Source organism: Cololabis saira, chromosome 15 (assembly GCF_033807715.1).
Source record: "Cololabis saira isolate AMF1-May2022 chromosome 15, fColSai1.1, whole genome shotgun sequence".
Lineage (NCBI taxonomy): Eukaryota > Metazoa > Chordata > Actinopteri > Beloniformes > Belonidae > Cololabis > Cololabis saira.
The window spans coordinates 32,658,445-32,676,622 of NC_084601.1; the positions used below are offsets into that span (position 1 = coordinate 32,658,445).

The 18,178-nt window shown below is 35.9% G+C and overlaps 1 protein-coding gene across 1 annotated transcript; it reads right to left on the reverse strand.

The window, feature by feature from the left end:
• Positions 1 to 5,225: 5,225 nt before the first annotated feature.
• LOC133460677 (H-2 class I histocompatibility antigen, Q9 alpha chain-like) lies at positions 5,226 to 17,319 on the reverse strand. Its single transcript, XM_061741394.1, has 7 exons — positions 17,176 to 17,319; positions 13,320 to 13,586; positions 11,552 to 11,830; positions 11,005 to 11,304; positions 10,107 to 10,238; positions 9,849 to 9,866; positions 5,226 to 9,684 (listed from the first exon to the last, which is right to left on the reverse strand). The coding sequence occupies exons 1-7, from the start codon at positions 17,225 to 17,227 to the stop codon at positions 9,641 to 9,643; spliced, it is 1,092 nt and encodes a 363-aa protein (XP_061597378.1). The 5' UTR covers positions 17,228 to 17,319; the 3' UTR covers positions 5,226 to 9,640.
• Positions 17,320 to 18,178: the final 859 nt, after the last annotated feature.

An 18,178-nucleotide genomic window follows, 5' to 3' on the forward strand; every position in this document is an offset into this window, starting at 1 on the left:
CCTTCCTGCGGGTGGTGGGCCTACTGGAAGGCGGACCCGCGTCGCCGTTTCGGGCTGAGCCCGGCCGGGTCCCACGGGCAAAGACCCGGCCACCAGGCGCTCGCCTACGAGCCCCGACCCCAGGCCTGGCTCCAGGGCGGGGCCCCGGTGACGCCGATCCGGGCGACGTAACGGTCCTTGTTTTTCTTCTTCTCATGATAGGCTTGTGAACCGCTCTTAGTCTGGCCCGTCACCCAGGACCTGTTTGCCATGGGAGTCCCTACCAGGGGCGAAAGTGCCCCCGACAACATAGCTCCTAGGATCACTCGGGCACACAAACCCCTCCACCACAGTAAGGTGGCGGTTCAAGGAGGGGCATTTTACACATTAACAAATATTTTTATTCTGCAACTAGATTTTGATTTCACGTTTGTGTGAAAAATGTTAGAACTGAAAAAAATTCACAAACATTTTTTTTCTACACGTGGATGCTGTTTTGTGTAATTTATTTTTTTCTGATTTCAAATTAGTTTCACATCTATGTGATTCATTTAAAAAAAAAAAAAAAGTTAAACAATACATTCACAATTTTCCACAAGCTTGAATAAATTGTTCAGACTCGTTCATCTGAAACTTTCATGCACCTTCATGTAGAGATCTGAAATCTATAAATTTTGATCTGAAGAAATGAAGATAGTTGATTTTAGATTTATATTTAAAGGTTTAAAGGCTGCTAGTCTTCATTTCATGGAATGTATACTTTTGTTTGTCTTCATGTTGTTTTTCTTTCTGTTTTGGCAGTGAACCATATTTGGAACCACACGGCTGGATTAAAGGAAGACGTCTCTGAGCTGATTCACTGCTACGGAGAGGAAACATCTGCGTTTGATTCCTGAATCCAGATCAACACTGAGTGTGAACCCACAGATCTACAACTAAAAGGATCATGGTTGATTGTTCTTAATTTAATCTTAATATATAAATGAAACTGCAGTTCATGTACAGTAGAGTTCCTCAGTTCCAGCCATTGAGGGCTGCTGTCCTACATGTTTTAGATGTTTTCATGCTCCACCTGAATCATTAACAGACTTGTGCAGATCTTCATGACCAGCTGATGGTGATTTAATCTGAATCAACTCTGCAGGAAAAAAGAAATGTTTAAAGCATGCAGAATAGCAGCCCTCAAGGACGGTAGTTGGAGATCAACTCTAATCTCAGATCAGATTTCTTACCAAGCAGCAATATCAATAAATAAATAAAATGGAAAAACCTTTAAACCCCACATAAAGGTCGAAATAAAGCCTGTTGCTAAACTGATATTTGCAATCTGATCATTAACCTGAAATGTTTAATAATGGGCTACAAAGTCAAACACAAACCTCTTGCTGTGAGGTTATATTTAATTAAAAAAGATTATGATTGTAAATATAATTTTATAACACTGAAGTAAAACAAGACTTTCATTTTGGATGGTGTCAACAGTATTTGTATTATTGACCTTTAACCTTTCAGATCAGTTACTATCATGGGTCCATAGTCAGTGCTGGATACTGTAGTTCACCTGGTTCAGCAGCAAAAATACGGAGGTTTACGGTCCTGAAGCTTCCAGCCTGGTCTCTAGTCCCGGCCTGACACCCGTTACTGCTCCGCTTCATCTCACACCTTCTCATTTAAAGTGAGTCCGAGTATTTGACGGGAATCTTTCAAAATCTTTGCAGCAGATGTCTCTGTACATTTGGATCAAAATTTTAGAAATAAAACTATAAAGATAGTTGTAATTTAAAGGAGCATGAGGCAGGATAGAGGCAGGATTTATGAAAAAAATTCGTAAACGTTTTAAGTTTTCTAGTAATAATGTCAGATGAAGCGTTCCAAACCAAAGAGAATGAGCCCTCTAGTGTATCTCTCCGTTGCCTTGAACAGGCTGTGTGCTGCAAAATGTGCTGCAGTGCTGGGGCCGACTTTCCCACGCTGGGCTGCGGATGTGACGTCACATGACGCTGCATGCGCGTTCTCCCCGTTCTCCCGTGCCGGCTTCGCTGTTGGCTGCAGTACCCCCGACGGCCGTCGTGGTGAAGGGTGGCGCTAATGAGTCTCATTTCGTAAAAGGAGCCTCTTGCTCCTTTAATGTTTGTCTGTAAGGAAAACAAGTTCAAAGGAGCCACTGAACCCATCATCAGTTGCTAGGCAGAATTCATTTCAAAAGGTCTGTTTAGTTTTGAGTCTCTGAAAAAGAAAAGTAAGACACTGAAACTGAATAAGTGTAGCTAGAAGAAAATGAAAAATAAACACGTATATGACAAGCTTTTATGCTACTAAAATGACTACATTTTTCATAAAACTGCAACATAAGCAAATAGAACAAAACAATGAAACAGGCACTGAAATATTAAACGACAAAGGTCTTAAACACATGTAGTGTTGTTTCTAATAGTTCCTGGATCAATAAACATCTCAAACATCCACAGGTCAGTCACATTCATTTCACTGCTAACCTTTGTGTGGACCCTTGATGTGAAATGATGAAAAACCAGAGATTTGGATTATTGCAGTATTTAATGAAATCAATACAAAGTTACACGATAAAGAAAACACCAACACACCTGAATTGATATCCATCCAATAAACTGTAATTATGTCAGAACCAATAACTATGAAATCTGATTTAAAAAGCCACAATAATTATTAACAGTAACAGAAATAAAAATGTTTTTATCTGATTAAAAGGAAATAAACAAGCTGCATATCTATATAACTGGAAAAATATACAAATCAATAGATATTTTGTGTAGAAAAGTAAAATATTTGAGTTTTTTATTTTGATACCTTATACACATTTTCTAAAAAATAACCAATTGGAGAATCATCATTAACCAGATTATAACGTTTTCTGTTAAATTGTCAAAATGAAGTTATTTCAATTCATCCTTTATTAAAGACACATCTTGAGAAGAGGTCCATAGTACCATTAAAAAACATTATACATATAACATACACGATATAAAAGACAACAACCTATGATATAAAAGACAACAACAAAAGACTAAAAAACAACAGTGACACAAAAAGAAAACAATGTCAGGCGCAAGTGTATAGACATGAACGCCAGTGGTTCCACAACGTGGATGTGAACCTGAATGAGCTGAGTGCAGGATTTGTTAAGCAGGTGATAATGCTGTTTAGAAAGAGATACTCTACATATACATTTGTACATCACCTTCCGTAGCACGGCAGCACAGGTTGGTACTCCAACACTAGCAAGCAGATGACTGGCACTACAGCTCCTTGGGACTTTAAAAAGCAGCCTCATTCAGTCATTATAAGCCACAGTTTAGCTTCTGCATGCTGCTTTTCTTGTACCGACACCACAAGTGGCCAGTGTAAAGGGATGTACAATATGTTTTAAACAAAAAAATCTTAATCTCCACTGAGCACATGCTGAATTTGCGCAGTAGCATATTCGCTTGGGCATACATCCTTCGACATTATTTGTCAAAATGACACACAACTCCAACAATTTGTTGTTTATTCCAGTGAGACAAGCAGATTAATGCAGCTACTTTTATCAGATCACACAGGACGTCATTATCAGGAGTCACAGTATCAAATAAAATCTAAAATCTCAAGTTTACACATTTTTATAAATATTAATGATTCATAGCCCAACAATGTCCTGTTTATGTAACAGACATGCACGTGCAGAGGGGGAGGCGGAGGGTACTGAAGCACGCACCCCCTTTGCTCAGAATCCCAAAGTGCCCTTCTGTCAAAGGCCTTTTTTTTTTTTTTTTTTTTTCAAAGGCCTTTAAAAAAAAAGATTTCCATTTTCAAGTGTGGACCTATCGTGCCATTCATTCACAAATATCATGTAACAGTTAATAATAATTCAGCTAAATAAAATGATATGATGAACATCCCTCTCCCTGACATGCCCCTCTAAGGCCTTCATCACGTGCCCTGCCCCGCACTTTGCAGGTCTGCAGGAGATTGACACTTCAACTGAGGATAAAGTTTCACTTCCCGGTAAGGTTTGCAGCAGTGGCATTATGTGCACATTACTTGTGTGTGTGTGTGTTGTTGTTCATGTAAGGCACTTGACGAATTTCACTCACCGTATTTTCTGCATTATAAGGCGCATTTAAAAGCCTTTAATTTTCTCAAAACTCGGCAGTGCGCCTAATATTCCGGTGCGCATCATATACTTTATGATCATTACGGTAATTTCTGTTACTGTAGTCCGGGGGATTTTGGGTTCTGTAGTCGGTGTCTCCGAAGTAACAGCGCTAAAAACGGCGCTAAAAAGCTGTAATTTATTATACAGTCCCACATCACTTGTGTAAGGTTAAAGAGACACGTTTGCTGCGTCGCAAGTTCAAACTCAAGGTCATAGACATATATAAAGGCTAGATGACTTGTCCGCACTGCTGCCAATGCAGAGCAACGTCGTCACACGGCGGCCATCTTGCCACAGGAGAGACGCTCACTCATAACATTGTGTTTAATGGTCCATGTACTGCTTAAACAACCTTAACTTGCTCAATTCTCAACAGATTTTCAAACAGTTTGGTTTCTTATGAACGTCAGAGATGTAGTTATGACACTGCATACTTGTGAATAATTATAAACATTGAAAAACGTACTTTTATATGAAAATAACCAGAAACAGATAGCTATGACATGGTATTTATATGAAATCAATATTTCTATAGTATTCTTAGTAATATTTATATTTACATTATAACATATATACATATATATATATATATATATATATATATATATATATATTATTACCATATAACATGTATATATATATATATAAATATATATATATATATATATATATATATATATATATATATATATATATATATATATATATATATATATATACATATATATATATATATATATATATATATATATATATATATATATGTATATATATATATATATATATATATATACATATATAATTACATTATATCATGACATAATGTCATGATATAAATACATCATAATGTAATAATATATAAACATGTTATAATGTCATATATGGTAATAATATATGTATATATGTTATAATGTAAATAGAAATATGACTAAGAATACTATAGAAATATTGATTTCATATAAATACCATGTCATAGCTATCTGTTTCTGGTTATTTTCATATAAAAGTACTTTTTTCAATGTTTATAATTATTAAGTATGCAGTGTCATAACTACATCTCTGACGTTCATAACAAACCAAACTGTTAGAAAATCTGTTGAGAATTGAGTAAGTTAAGGTTGTTTTGCAGTACAGGCACCATTAAACACAATGTTATGAGTGAGCGAGTCTCGTGTGGCAAGATGGCCGCCGTGTGACGACGTCGCAGCAGCGCGGACGAGTCATCTAGCCTTTATATATGTCTATGACTCAAGGCTATCAGCCACGCGGATTGCGTGGGAGCGGTGGATGGCGGAAGGGGAACACGTTCACCAAGACGGGACGGCAGCGCCGCGCATACGCCACCGTCTGGATGCCTGGGCTGATATATCAGCCTCAACTGTGGTCCGAGCTTTTACAAACGCAGGAATCGTCACAGACGTTCAAGAAGACAGTGGCGACTGTGACGAAACGGAGCCAGGACCATTGGATGCCGCACTCGCCCAGCTGTTCCGTCCCGACAAGCAAGAAGATTTTGAGGGTCTCGGGGATGGGGAATGAACTGCAAAAGTTCCCCTCTGCGTTTTTTTGGAAAGTGAACGAAGTTTTCAGAAAATGGCTTTTATTTTGTTAATAAAGTTTTGACTTACAGTATAGTAATTCTTGTTTTTTTTTACATTTGCTGTAGCATTTTGTAGCATTTCCTGCTCGCAGCTGCATCAGGTAGATGCGTAACTTCAACCCCAGCCACTATAGTACAGTATCTTACCGTATATTCCGTGCGCCTTATATATAAAGAGTTTGAAAATAGGCCATTTATTGAAGGTGCGTGTTATAATAAAATGCGCCTTATGGTGCTGAAAAATACGGTAGTCAAGTGCCTTACTACTACAACAATGCTTTGCAACTGTGCGACATGTGCTGTATATTGCTGTTAGTAATTAGTCGCCATTAGCCGCTCGCTGACAGAGAGACGTATATAAATGCAGCTGCTCGTCTCTGTGGGTCTTTTTGCCTACCGTTTTAGAGATCATGTGATTTTATTTAAAGTAATTTAAATGAAGTTGCAATCTCCCACTTGGCTGCGTGTATGTATGTGCATACGTGCACGGACGCATCTTGCATGTGCATCAGATTTTTTTTTTATTTATCAATATTTTTAATTGTGCAGACATGCCTTGTAAGGAGAGGAGGTTGAGAGAGGGGGAAAAGGAGAGGAGTGAGGTGCTAAAGACAGTGGATCCATCACCAGCTGGATAATAAAGAATACAGCAGGAAGCATGTGTACCAGTTATATATGTTGTATGTATGATATGTATGTTATGGTTCAGATCTGTAATGTTTTTTCTGTCATTACTTTAGTTTTGATTAGTGGATATCCACAGTTATTATAGTTTTGTATTTTTCCATTACAGTAGTTTCAGTATTAGTTTTAGTTTGTTATTATAATACGGGGTATTTGTTGTGGGTAAGGTTTAAGAAGTTCAGAGAAGGTATTACAATACAAAACACAACAGTGTTTTGTATTGTAATGTAACAAAGTAACAAATGTAAAAACGTTATTGTCGCCAAGTGTTGAAGTCGTGTTCCATATGTCCCTTTTTAAATTTCAGCACCTGCCCCTCGAAAGGTCTCTGCACGTTCCTGGTAACAGACACGAGTATTGAATGAATGAATGAATGAATGAATGAATGAATGAATGAATGAATGAATGAATGAATGAATGAATGAATGAATGAATGAATGAACGCTCATGTTTAAATATATATGGAAATCTATCTTTACATTATCAATATTTATGACCGATTTAGTTATATGCATGAAAGCCCCAACACTATAATAACATTTAAAAAAAGTGAATAAAAAAGTTAAACCAGTAAGCTCAGTGGATTCATCATAAACCATAAAAACTTTTAGAATTTATATTTAGATAGAACTTAAATTTAAATAAAATTTAGATTTTTTCTGCAGTTGTAACTTGTCTGTGGTTTAAAAAAACATTTCAACATGTTTTATTTCATAAAACAACATATTATCACTCCCTGGAGGAAAATAAAGTGACTTATTTATTTTACCAACATTTCCGCATCTTAGAGAAATGTCTTCTATTCACAGAGATACTAAAAGTAAAAAATTAACAACTTAGATATTTCATTTGTTTCTCTTTTTGCTTTTTTGAATTAAAGAAGAATAAGAATGTATTCTTTCCCTTTCTTAATTTCTTACAACATTCCAGGTACTTCTATCCGATTATGAATAAAAATGAACACCTAATTAATTCATTACATTTTCAGACAACATAGTGATAGTGAAGTTTCTTCTTCAATACAAACGTGAACCTGGAGAAACTTAGAGAAAAAAATTAAATATGACAAAACTGAAAACACAGACGTCCAGTAAACATTCAGGGAGCTCCAACAAACAAGCTAGCTGATTTTTTAGGAAAATTATCACCTGAATGATTATTGGTAGTTATGTATGAGTTAATGTTATGAGTTGGAAGTGTGGTTAAGCCCATATATCATATATTTAGTTTATGTTTTCATGCGTGTGTTTTTCCTCAGTTATGGAAGATAGCAAAGGTAACTCCATTACTTAAAAACAGCAGAGAGCCGTTTTCAGGACCCAACAGCAGGCCAATCAGCATTCTACCTGTCTTGTGCAAACTTTTTGAGGCTTAATATATAAGCAGATTCAGCAGTATTTTGAAGAAAACAGCATCAACTCTGATCTTCAACATGCTTATAAAACAGGATTTTCCACTTGTACAGCTCTAACATCTCTTACTGATGACTGGTTGAAGAGAATTGACGAGAAATCAGTAGTAGGAGCTGTACTGTTAGACTTTAGTGCAGCTTTTGACATTATAGATCATGAGTTTATTACCTATGAAATTATTAGCTTATAGGTTTAAAGATTCGGCTGTTGATTTTATGAGAAGTTACTTGTCAAACAGAAAACAATGCGTAATGTTTAATGGTTCTCTTTCGAACACTGTAACACTGGAAAGTGGTATTCCACAAGGGAGTTGCCTCGGACCTCTACTCTATTCCATCTTTGTTAACGACATGCCATATGTACTTACAAATGCGAGTATGGCGATCTACGCGGATGATACCACGATGTATGTCTCCGCAGATAATATTAAATCTGTTAACAAGTCGCTAGAACAAGAGTTGATGCTGGTTTCTAACTGGGTAGAAGAGAACAAACTAAAACTAAATGTCATGAAAACTAAATGTATTGTTATTGGTTCTGAACATGCCCTGAGGTCTGATCCTAGGTTGTGTATTTCTGTGCAAGGTGTTGCCATTGAACAGGTCAAAAAAGCCAAACTGTTGGGAGTGACTGTAGATGAAACATTATCGTGGTCTAATCATATTAATAATATTGTGTCTAAAATGAGTAGAAACATCTCTAATGTTAGAAGAAGAAGCACCTATCTGCTGAATGAAACAACTGTCAAATTATTAATTCAAGCTCTAGTCTTGTCTCATCTTGACTATTGCTCAACAGTTTGGTCCTGTGCCTCCAAACAAGAACTTGTAAAACTCCAGTTCACTCAGAACAGAACGGCACGCCTTGCTCTCCGCTGCTCTATCTATCAGCAGTGTTGAGAGCATGCTGAGCTGTCTTGGATGATGGTGGAGGATCGACGAGCATGCAGCCTGATTCTGTTTTTAAAGAATATCTGTATATTACGCAAACCTGGATTCTTGTTTATGCAACTTCTACCAACAAATAATAGACCCATCTAGGATACCAGAATGGCACTAGGTAATTACTTTCCTCTGCCTAGGCCCAGAACCAATGCATTGAAAAAAACAGTAATGTATAGAGCAGTCGCACACTGGAACCATCTCCCCCCCATGTCTAGTTGCAATAAACAAGATGTCAGGTTTTAAAAGGAGACTGAAGCAGGCTGTAGTTCAGAAGGAAGTCTTGATCGGTCCTAGGTTTATATTGTGATTATTGTGCAAATTGTTAGTATATTATACATTCAATAGTAAATATATTGTAAATCACTGTAGGTTATGAGTGTGTATATATAGTTGTATGAGTATATTATAATGGATGAGTATATTATGATATATAGTATATTTATACTACTATAAGTAGAGGTTTGGGTATATTATAAATTATAGAGTCTTGCAAACTATTTTTGTTCAAAGTGGATACAGATCTGGTGATAGTAACAAATATTGTTACTTAAGATGTGGATAGTTTTGCTTGGTTACTGAATCTTTTATTTTTTGTTTAAATTCATTATTTTCAGGAATTCTAGTGAATGTTTTTCACCCTTTTTGAGTTGTGTTATTATATTATTGTTATCTTTTGTATGTCTATGTGTGGACCCCAGGAAGAATAGTCTTCCCATGGTGAAGACTAATGGGGATCCTTTTTAAATAAACAAATAAACAAATGTAAAAGTATTCAACTGGAAAGTGAACATTAGATTATTTGATTCATACAAATGTAGAGTTTCTGAAATAAATGGTTCTTCGTTATTTAGTTTATAGGAAGCATCTTCTCGTTGCTGTCTTGGCTGTCAACTGTAAGATGAGAAATAAAGTTAATTAACATCCTGATCTGAATCTAAAACAAATATGTGAAGCTGCAGGAAACAATCCTGAAAAAGTTCTTCAGGACAAAAACACAAAAAACCTTCTAATTCATCAGAGATCAGAGGATAAAGAAATAAACACGTTTTACTTACCAGATGGAGGACGTTTGTCTGAAATAAAAAGAAATGACACATTATCACACGTTACAGTTAAAAACAGTGACTTCTCTTTTACATCATGAACCATTATTCATATTTCTGTTAAAATGTTTCTGTTTGAGTTTTTACACTTGTTATTGTATGGAAAAAATATTTGACTGGTTGGTTGATCAGACTTTGTTTCTGTTGCATTGATAAAAATATAAGAGCCTAAAATCAAAATACTGAACACAAGATAAAATCATCTCTCACTGTTTATTTCATAAGGATGAAACATCTTTTTGTAACGAATGATTTGGACTACGACTCCGACAACCACAGCGATGATGAAGACAGCGAGAGCAACCAGAGTAACGACGGGGAGACTCTTGTCATTTGGTTTCGCTGTTGAGAAAACAGATAAATAACCTGATTATTAAACAAACATTCATGAATTAAACTTAACCCTGTTCACAGTCTCTGCATGTGTTTATACCATTTACATGTATTTTATGAGTCTATCCAAACATATTTACTGACAATGTGAACTTGTTCAGTTTTGTTGACTCTGTGTCTGATTCTGAACTTCAAATTTACTCTGAAACTTCTGATCATCTCGTTTATGTTTCTGTCGACACATCTGGCTCATAAACCTGATTACAGCTGTATGATATCAAATTTAACAGTATACCACAAACATGGATCTGTTTATTTAACTGCCTCTAAGATCTTGTAAAACGTTTCAACAGTTGAACAAATGTAACAAACTTCAGTTTCACAGAAATAAAGTTCTCTTTCTCTGGTGATCTTTTACAAACTTGTGAATTCATCTCTAAAATAACTTAAATCCACATAAAAATCTAATTAAATAAACCTGTAAGTTACTGATTACACTGATTTACGGTATATTAATTAAAGTTAAGTAAGCAGAAATAACAAACTAATAATGAATACTAAACAACTATTGTTTTAAAGACCTATAAAGGTTTATCTTTAAATCCTGACAATATATTTACTTTTGTAGACTTTTGTAGACTGGATTTTGACGTTTTACTCAAGTTAATGTAATAATGTAATAAATTAAGATAACATTTATATAAAAATGCATGTATAAATCTAAAACCTATATCAATATTAGAATGACCTTCATCCCTTCAGATTTCAGTCTTACCTTCATTAGACAGGATCCGTCCTCGGTCCAGTTCAGTGACGATGTCGTTGTCTCCAGACAGCTGAAACACACATTCGTACTTGGTCCAGTCCTCAGATGAGTCTGATGAAAGTCTGAGGTGAACAGTCATCTGGAAGGTCCCGTCGTGGTTGGGGAGGATCTCTCCTTTGTCCACACCTTCATGGATCTCCTCTCCATCCTTCCTCCAGAACATCTCGGCTCTGTTGGGGTAGAAACCTGTAGCGTGGCAGCTGACTGGAGAGGAGGATGTTTTCTGGAGGAGAGACACTGAAGGACGCTCTGCAGAGGAAACACAGTTTATACTGTCTGTATTAATATTAACACATTAATAATTACATCCTATTTTTACATAACAGAGTAAATTTCAAGTGTGAGTGATGGTGGAAGAGAAAGAAAGACGAGGTTAAAGAGAGATTATAGAGTAAACTAAGACAGCATACATAGTTCATTATAAAGTAACAATACATAATGAATCAACTCGTATAAAGATTATAATAATTAAGACTTTCAGGTCATGTGACTCTACCTGTTCTCATCAGAGAGCTCCTCCCATAGTTCACATACTTCTTCGCCCAATCAGGACAAATCTGGGTCAAGTAGTGCCTCTGCATTTGCATCAAATATCTGTCATGATCCCACTTGTGTCTGGTGATGACAGACTCCGGTGTTGGAGCGATCCATGACTCCATCTTCTGGTCCAGAGCTATTAAGTCTTCTCCATCGTAACCATCCTGATAATAACCTTTAACCTCTCCAGTCTCATCGTTCCACTCACATCCAACCATGTTCTGGAGAACATGAACACCTGAGAAACAGAAAGTCTGCAGTGAAACACTGAGATCTGAACACAGAGATTCAGTGACGTTGACACTAAAAGTGTGTTTTAGAGAGAAGATGCTGAGATGAGTGCAGCTCAGACCAGCAGACACTTGAGACCTGGTCCAGTATTTAACATCTGAAACTCTGTGTTTAACAAACTTCATCTTCTCAACTGTCCTGAGGGTTTTCTAGAAGCTTCTTCTGAAGGAGCGTCTCAGTCCAGAGTTTGATCTCCAGACTTCACCTGCTCAGTGAAGAAGAGGAGTTCTGATCAATAGAGTTACTACAATTGATCTCAATGATCGTGAGACCAGCAGGACCAGCATGGAGGCTGGAGACGTGTGGACGTCCTGACCTGAACTCTGGATTCTATTTCTATTCTATTGATCTATTGATCATTAAAATGCTTTCATAATGTTAGAAAGCACTAAAAAGTAGACAATCTCCACATTTCAGAAAAACAAATCAGATGTGCTTAAAAGATATGTGATTATTTAAGTTCCTTGATATTTTGTTGTGAGGATTTACTGTTTAACTGCTGAGCAGCATCTTTACTGATGCTTCATGTACTTTTACTTTTAGCTGCTACCAGATGAAGTGTTTGTCTCCTTTTTTCAGGTGGATCGTGTCATGATCTCTTCATGTCCTCCGTCACCTGCTGGTGCTTCAGCTCCAGCAGAAGTTCACATCTAACCCGTCAACATTTACTATGTAAGAAACTACAAAGTTAGAAATCATCTTATCGTCTCATTTTTGTGTCGGTGAACAGACCGACTAGAACAGATGTTTTGATAAATGTTCAGAATAACGAGACAGCAGATAACAATTCTGCTTCACTAAACATTTATGAGCCACAATAAAATCACTATTTGTTTCTGTCACTGATGGAAATCAAGAGGAAATAAGGTAAATGTTATGTTTTCATGAGTCCCGCTGCAGAATACTAACATCATAGGTCTGAGGTCACGTCTGCCGCCTGCAGGAGCTTTTTTTATTTTATGTTAGAGTTTTTCAACATTTTAACTGTTCAAACATCAAATATGGTTGATTTAATATCATCAGTTGTTCTGTTGTCAGTCTAGTCATGCTCTTAATGGGTTTAAATCTGATATGAGGAATGTATTTGAGATGTTTTCATGTCGGTAAGGTTTATAAAAGTAAAGTATTTATTTTTTCATGTGAGACACGAGTAAAAGAAGTCGTCTCTGTCCTCACAAAGATGTAAAGTTCCTCTGTGGAGTCATGACACTGTTTCTAGTTCATCTGAAACGTTGTTGATTGTTTCTGTTCTTTACTGTCAAATAAACAAAATCTGCATCAATCTTTACTGCAGTAAAAGTTCTGTCACACTGACTTCTCTCTCAAAATATCTGTGTGTTTTAGAGTGTTAGTAAATAAAAAATAAATAAATAAATAAATAGAAATAATTAAAAAAATATGTCACATGTCCAATAAACAGAGAAAGACAAACTAACCTCCACTTTGGTTGAAGCGCTGCTTTGCAATTTCAATGTTGGCTATGAAGCTCAGCTGTTTAAGTTTACAGGCACCAGTCTCACTCTCCCAGTACGTTGGATCATCTTCTGTGACTCTGCTCATCCAGTCCTGTTTAGGTTCTGCCTTCTTGGTGTTGCTGTCATAGCGAACTATCTGAACATCATCAACTAATCCAACAACCACAAACTCTGGGAAGTTTGGGATTCCAGATGATCCAGTGTAGAAATACTTCAGAGAGTGAGTCACTGCAAGAAGAAACACATGTTGACATTTTAGTTTTCATCTTCATTTCAGAGTTTCATCTTCATACATTATTAAATAATGCTCTTTACTTTCAGACATGATGTAAAACAATGCTTTGATAAACTGGTTAGAATTTACAACAAATATAAAAACAGATTTACAGATAAAATGTTTGATCTTAAATCCATACACACACACAGAGAGACATATATATATATATATATATATATATATATATATATATATATATATATATATATATATATATATATATATATATATATATATATATATATACAGTCAGTATATGTACATATCATGTATCCAGTTTGAATTAAAATGTTAAAATACTTATATATCCAAACGTGATTGTTGTTTACTTATCTTCTTCTAATATAATAATTAGGATTTTCTTCTCTAGATTTTGCAGTTGGGGACTTCAGAATAATATTCATTAAGTTTTCTGCTCAACAAACTCAAAAAAAAATCATGAACAATTATTAAGTTGTACATTTTATTCTAATATATAATGTGTTAATAAATAATCTGTGAAAAAACAATAGTCAAACATGGAGGAGGCTCGGTTCTGTTGGAGCTGCTGCTGTGTCTGGTTCAGGGGTTTCTTGAATATGTCCAGGTATGATGAAACCTCAAAACCATCAAGACGTTCTGGAAACAAATGTGCTGTCCAGCATCATAAATCTAAATCATAGATCACAAGTCCTCTAACAGGATAGTGACGCAAAACACACAACTAAAACCGGCCAAGAAGGACTAGGAACTAAACACTGGACTATTCTGAAGTTACTTTCCATGAGTCCTGATCTACATCCTGATGAACATCTGTGGAAACATCTGGAACCTGCAGCTGGAGAAGAAACCTTCAGATGTGAGACACGTGGAAACGTTTGTCCATGAGGACCAGAATACCTGTCTACAGGTGGACATGAGGACCAGAACACCTGTTTACAGGTGGACATGAGGACCAGAACACCTGTCTACAGGTGGACATGAGGACCAGGACACCTGTCTACAGGTGGACATGAGGACCAGGACACCTGTCTACAGGTGGACATGAGGACCAGAACACCTGTGTACAGGTGGACATGAGGACCAGAACACCTGTCTACAGGTGGACATGAGGACCAGAACACCTGTCTACAGGTGGACTTGAGGACCAGAACACCTGTGTACAGGTGGACAAGTCTCACTTGATCACAGTGATTGACTCAGACAGTTGTAAAATTAAATAATAAGTTGAAGGCCCAACATTTTTCTCCAGGTCAGTTTCATTAATTTGTTTTTAAAAGGATTCTGTGGAACCACAATTCTAAAACAATTTCTGACTCTCATTTGTATTTTTTAGTAAAGATTTTAATTTTTACTTTTGTCAGTTTACTATTATGGCCGTTTAATAAACGGCAACTTCATTTGTTATCAAACTGTTACTGATCCCATTAACTATCATTACTTGCACTTGATCATTCTAAGTATAGGCCTATTAATGTCTTATTTATCTGAATATACGCTGGTTAATACAGAGTTTGTAAAACAATCATGAAAACGATCACATATAACATAAGTTAACATTTTAAGATAAGCCTCTTGTGGTTAAGGAACAGAAAGAGAAACAGTTCACGGAGGTTTTTAGTCCGAGCGCTGCGTCTCCTTTCCCTGCAATTTTATATCCTCATAAAACATTTTAACTCACCTGCTGCTGAGAAAGTTATTCCCATCAGAAGCAAAAACACAAGTCTCAACATTGTGACTCTACCATCCCGTTCAAGTAGATTTAAGAGAATAAATGATTCCGCTCGTCAGAGAGAGAGCGTTACAGAAGGAACGTGGAACAAACGAGGAGGGGAACGAGTGAGAAATGATCGGAGCGTCGACGTCACCACTATATGAAATTTAGCCGCTGAGGCAAAACGAAACCAAACATAAAAATCTACTCGTTTTATAACAAGGTTTTGGCCGTTAATCGAGAGAAAACGTGGTTGGGTGTTTTCTGTAACAGGAATAAAGTACATTAAAACAAAAAAGTTTTATCTGAGTTTATTGAGCATCTATTTTAATTTTAGAGCTCTAATCTAACCTGTATTTGAAAAGTAGTTCAATGAAATCTAACATTAAATTTGTTCATACTGTCTGAAACATTTATCTATATCCAACATTTTCATTTAAAAATCTTTCACCAGCTCTTGTTTTTGTTTGCCCTTAGTATGAAACACGTCATCCACCTCCCTCTTTGTTTACATTTATTCTTATGATAAAGATTAAGCCTTCATATTTATCTGTTTGAATGACTTTTGGAATAAATTGTCTTCATAGAATATTCACTTAAATTCAATAAACTGCATTTCTATTCAGTCTACATTAAGCAGTATTTAAGTTTCTGACCTGGGGTTTCAATTCTGCTTCACAAAGGTTTTTTAATATTTAACAATAATTAACAACAAAGACCCTTTAGAACTCAACTTTTATGAAAAGGAACATGATTATGTGTTACTGATTCCTTTAATTGCACTTAATCATTGTAAGTAAAGTGCTGTCTTATTTATTTTATTTTATTTTATTTTATTTTATAGAATAGAATAGAATAGACTTTATTGATCTCCCAGAGGAGAAATTCAATTGTGGAGCAGCAACTCACACACACGCTCAACGGTTTATACAAATACACATGAAAGTATGACAGGTATAAATAAAAAAGTAAATCCTAAAAAAAAAAAAAATAGAAATAACCAATAAATAGCTAAATAATTAAAAAAGAGCAATATAAAATGTAGAAAAATGAGCAATGTACAAGAGAAAAATAGTAAAGCCAAAAAACGGATACTATTTACATTTATATCCTTGTTAATAAAAAGTTTGTAAAATACTAATGGAAAATGTTCACATATAACAGCATTTTAAGCCCCTTTTACATTGGCAGATGCCCCCTTGCCCGGTGGCGGGTCGTGGGAGGGGTTTGATTATCACATAATCTGAGTACAGCCCATCAGGGGAAGTTGTTGTTTATTAAATTTATAATTATTATTTTATAAAATGAGGAAACAGGTGATGAGAGTAACAACAGCAGCAGGACATCGCAGCAATATAATGGGGACATGAGGAGATCCAAAGCTTCATCCTCAGAGCTGGGTTCACCATAAACCGACATGTGTCCAGAACCAAAGGATGATCCATGTTTGAACAAATGAACATAAAAATGACAAACCGAGGCTTTGCAAGAAGTAAAAACAGCCCAAAAAGCCATCATCCAGCTGTGCATCCATCTTTGTTATGAAAACTACACCTGTCTGAGGGCGTATCCTCATTCTACACGCCCACAGGTGACATCGTGTTATGTATACAAAACTCCCCCCTCAATTTGCCTTCAGGCACAAGGTGAGGAATAATACTCGTTATATACGTTTATATTACCCAACGCGCATTAAACACTCGTTCATAATAGCGGGATCTAATCTAAAAACGCTCTAAAAAAGATCGCGTCTTGTGGTGAAGAAACAGGAAGAGAAAAAAAAACCCCGAGCGCTGCGTCTCCTCTTCCTGGAGTTTATATTCTTCTAAAACAACATTTTAACTCACCTCCTGCTGTGGGATCAATTTCGCTCAGAAGCAGGAACAGAAGTCCAATCATTGCGACTCCAGAATCCCATTAGAGTGGACTTAAAAGATGGTAAATCGTCCCGCTTTCCAAAAAGGGGGAAAGGGCGATGTTGTGCTCCCTGTGCAGCGGAAAGGTGAAGTGAACTCAATATCAAGGAAGATAACTTAAGAGCCAATGAGAATGAATAAAACCGTAGACGTCACTAGAATCTGGGTAACATTTACCAGCAGGGGTTATAAACGAAACCTAAAGTAAAACGATAAGCCATAAACTGTGTACACTAACCAGTCACTTTAGTACACAGTATTACACACCTGTCCAACTGCTCCTTAACGCACATTTGTAACTATGAAATCACATGACAACAACTCAATGCATTTATGCAGTTCAAACAGGGCTTTAGAATGGGGAAAAACGGTGATTTACTGTAAATGACTTTGAACGTGGCATGATTGTTGGTGCTAGACCCTGAGTATTTCAGAATTGGAATAAATATAATTTTTCTAGAATATTCACTTAAATTCAGTATAGCCTACTGCATTTCTATTCAGTCTACATTAAGTGGTATTTAAGTTTCTGACCCGGGGTTTAAATTCTGCTTCACAAAGTCTTTTTAATGTGTATTAATAATTGATAATAACAACATAGACCCTTTAGAAGTACTCAACTTTTATGAAACAGGGACATGATTATGTACATGATACATGTCAATAATCACTTTTGAAAATGAATATTTAATTTTATGGTTTTCAATAGCCACAAATCCACAAGCCGCAAAAGAATGACTAAGTGATTAAAGTTTTACTGACACAATTACTTGGGAATGTTTGCTAAGTCTGAAAGACAATAAATAGATGTTTATTAAAAAATAAAATCAAGGTGTTCTGAAAGAAAACAAATAATATATACATAATATATATACATACATATATATTATATATATATATATATATATATATATATATATATATATATATATAT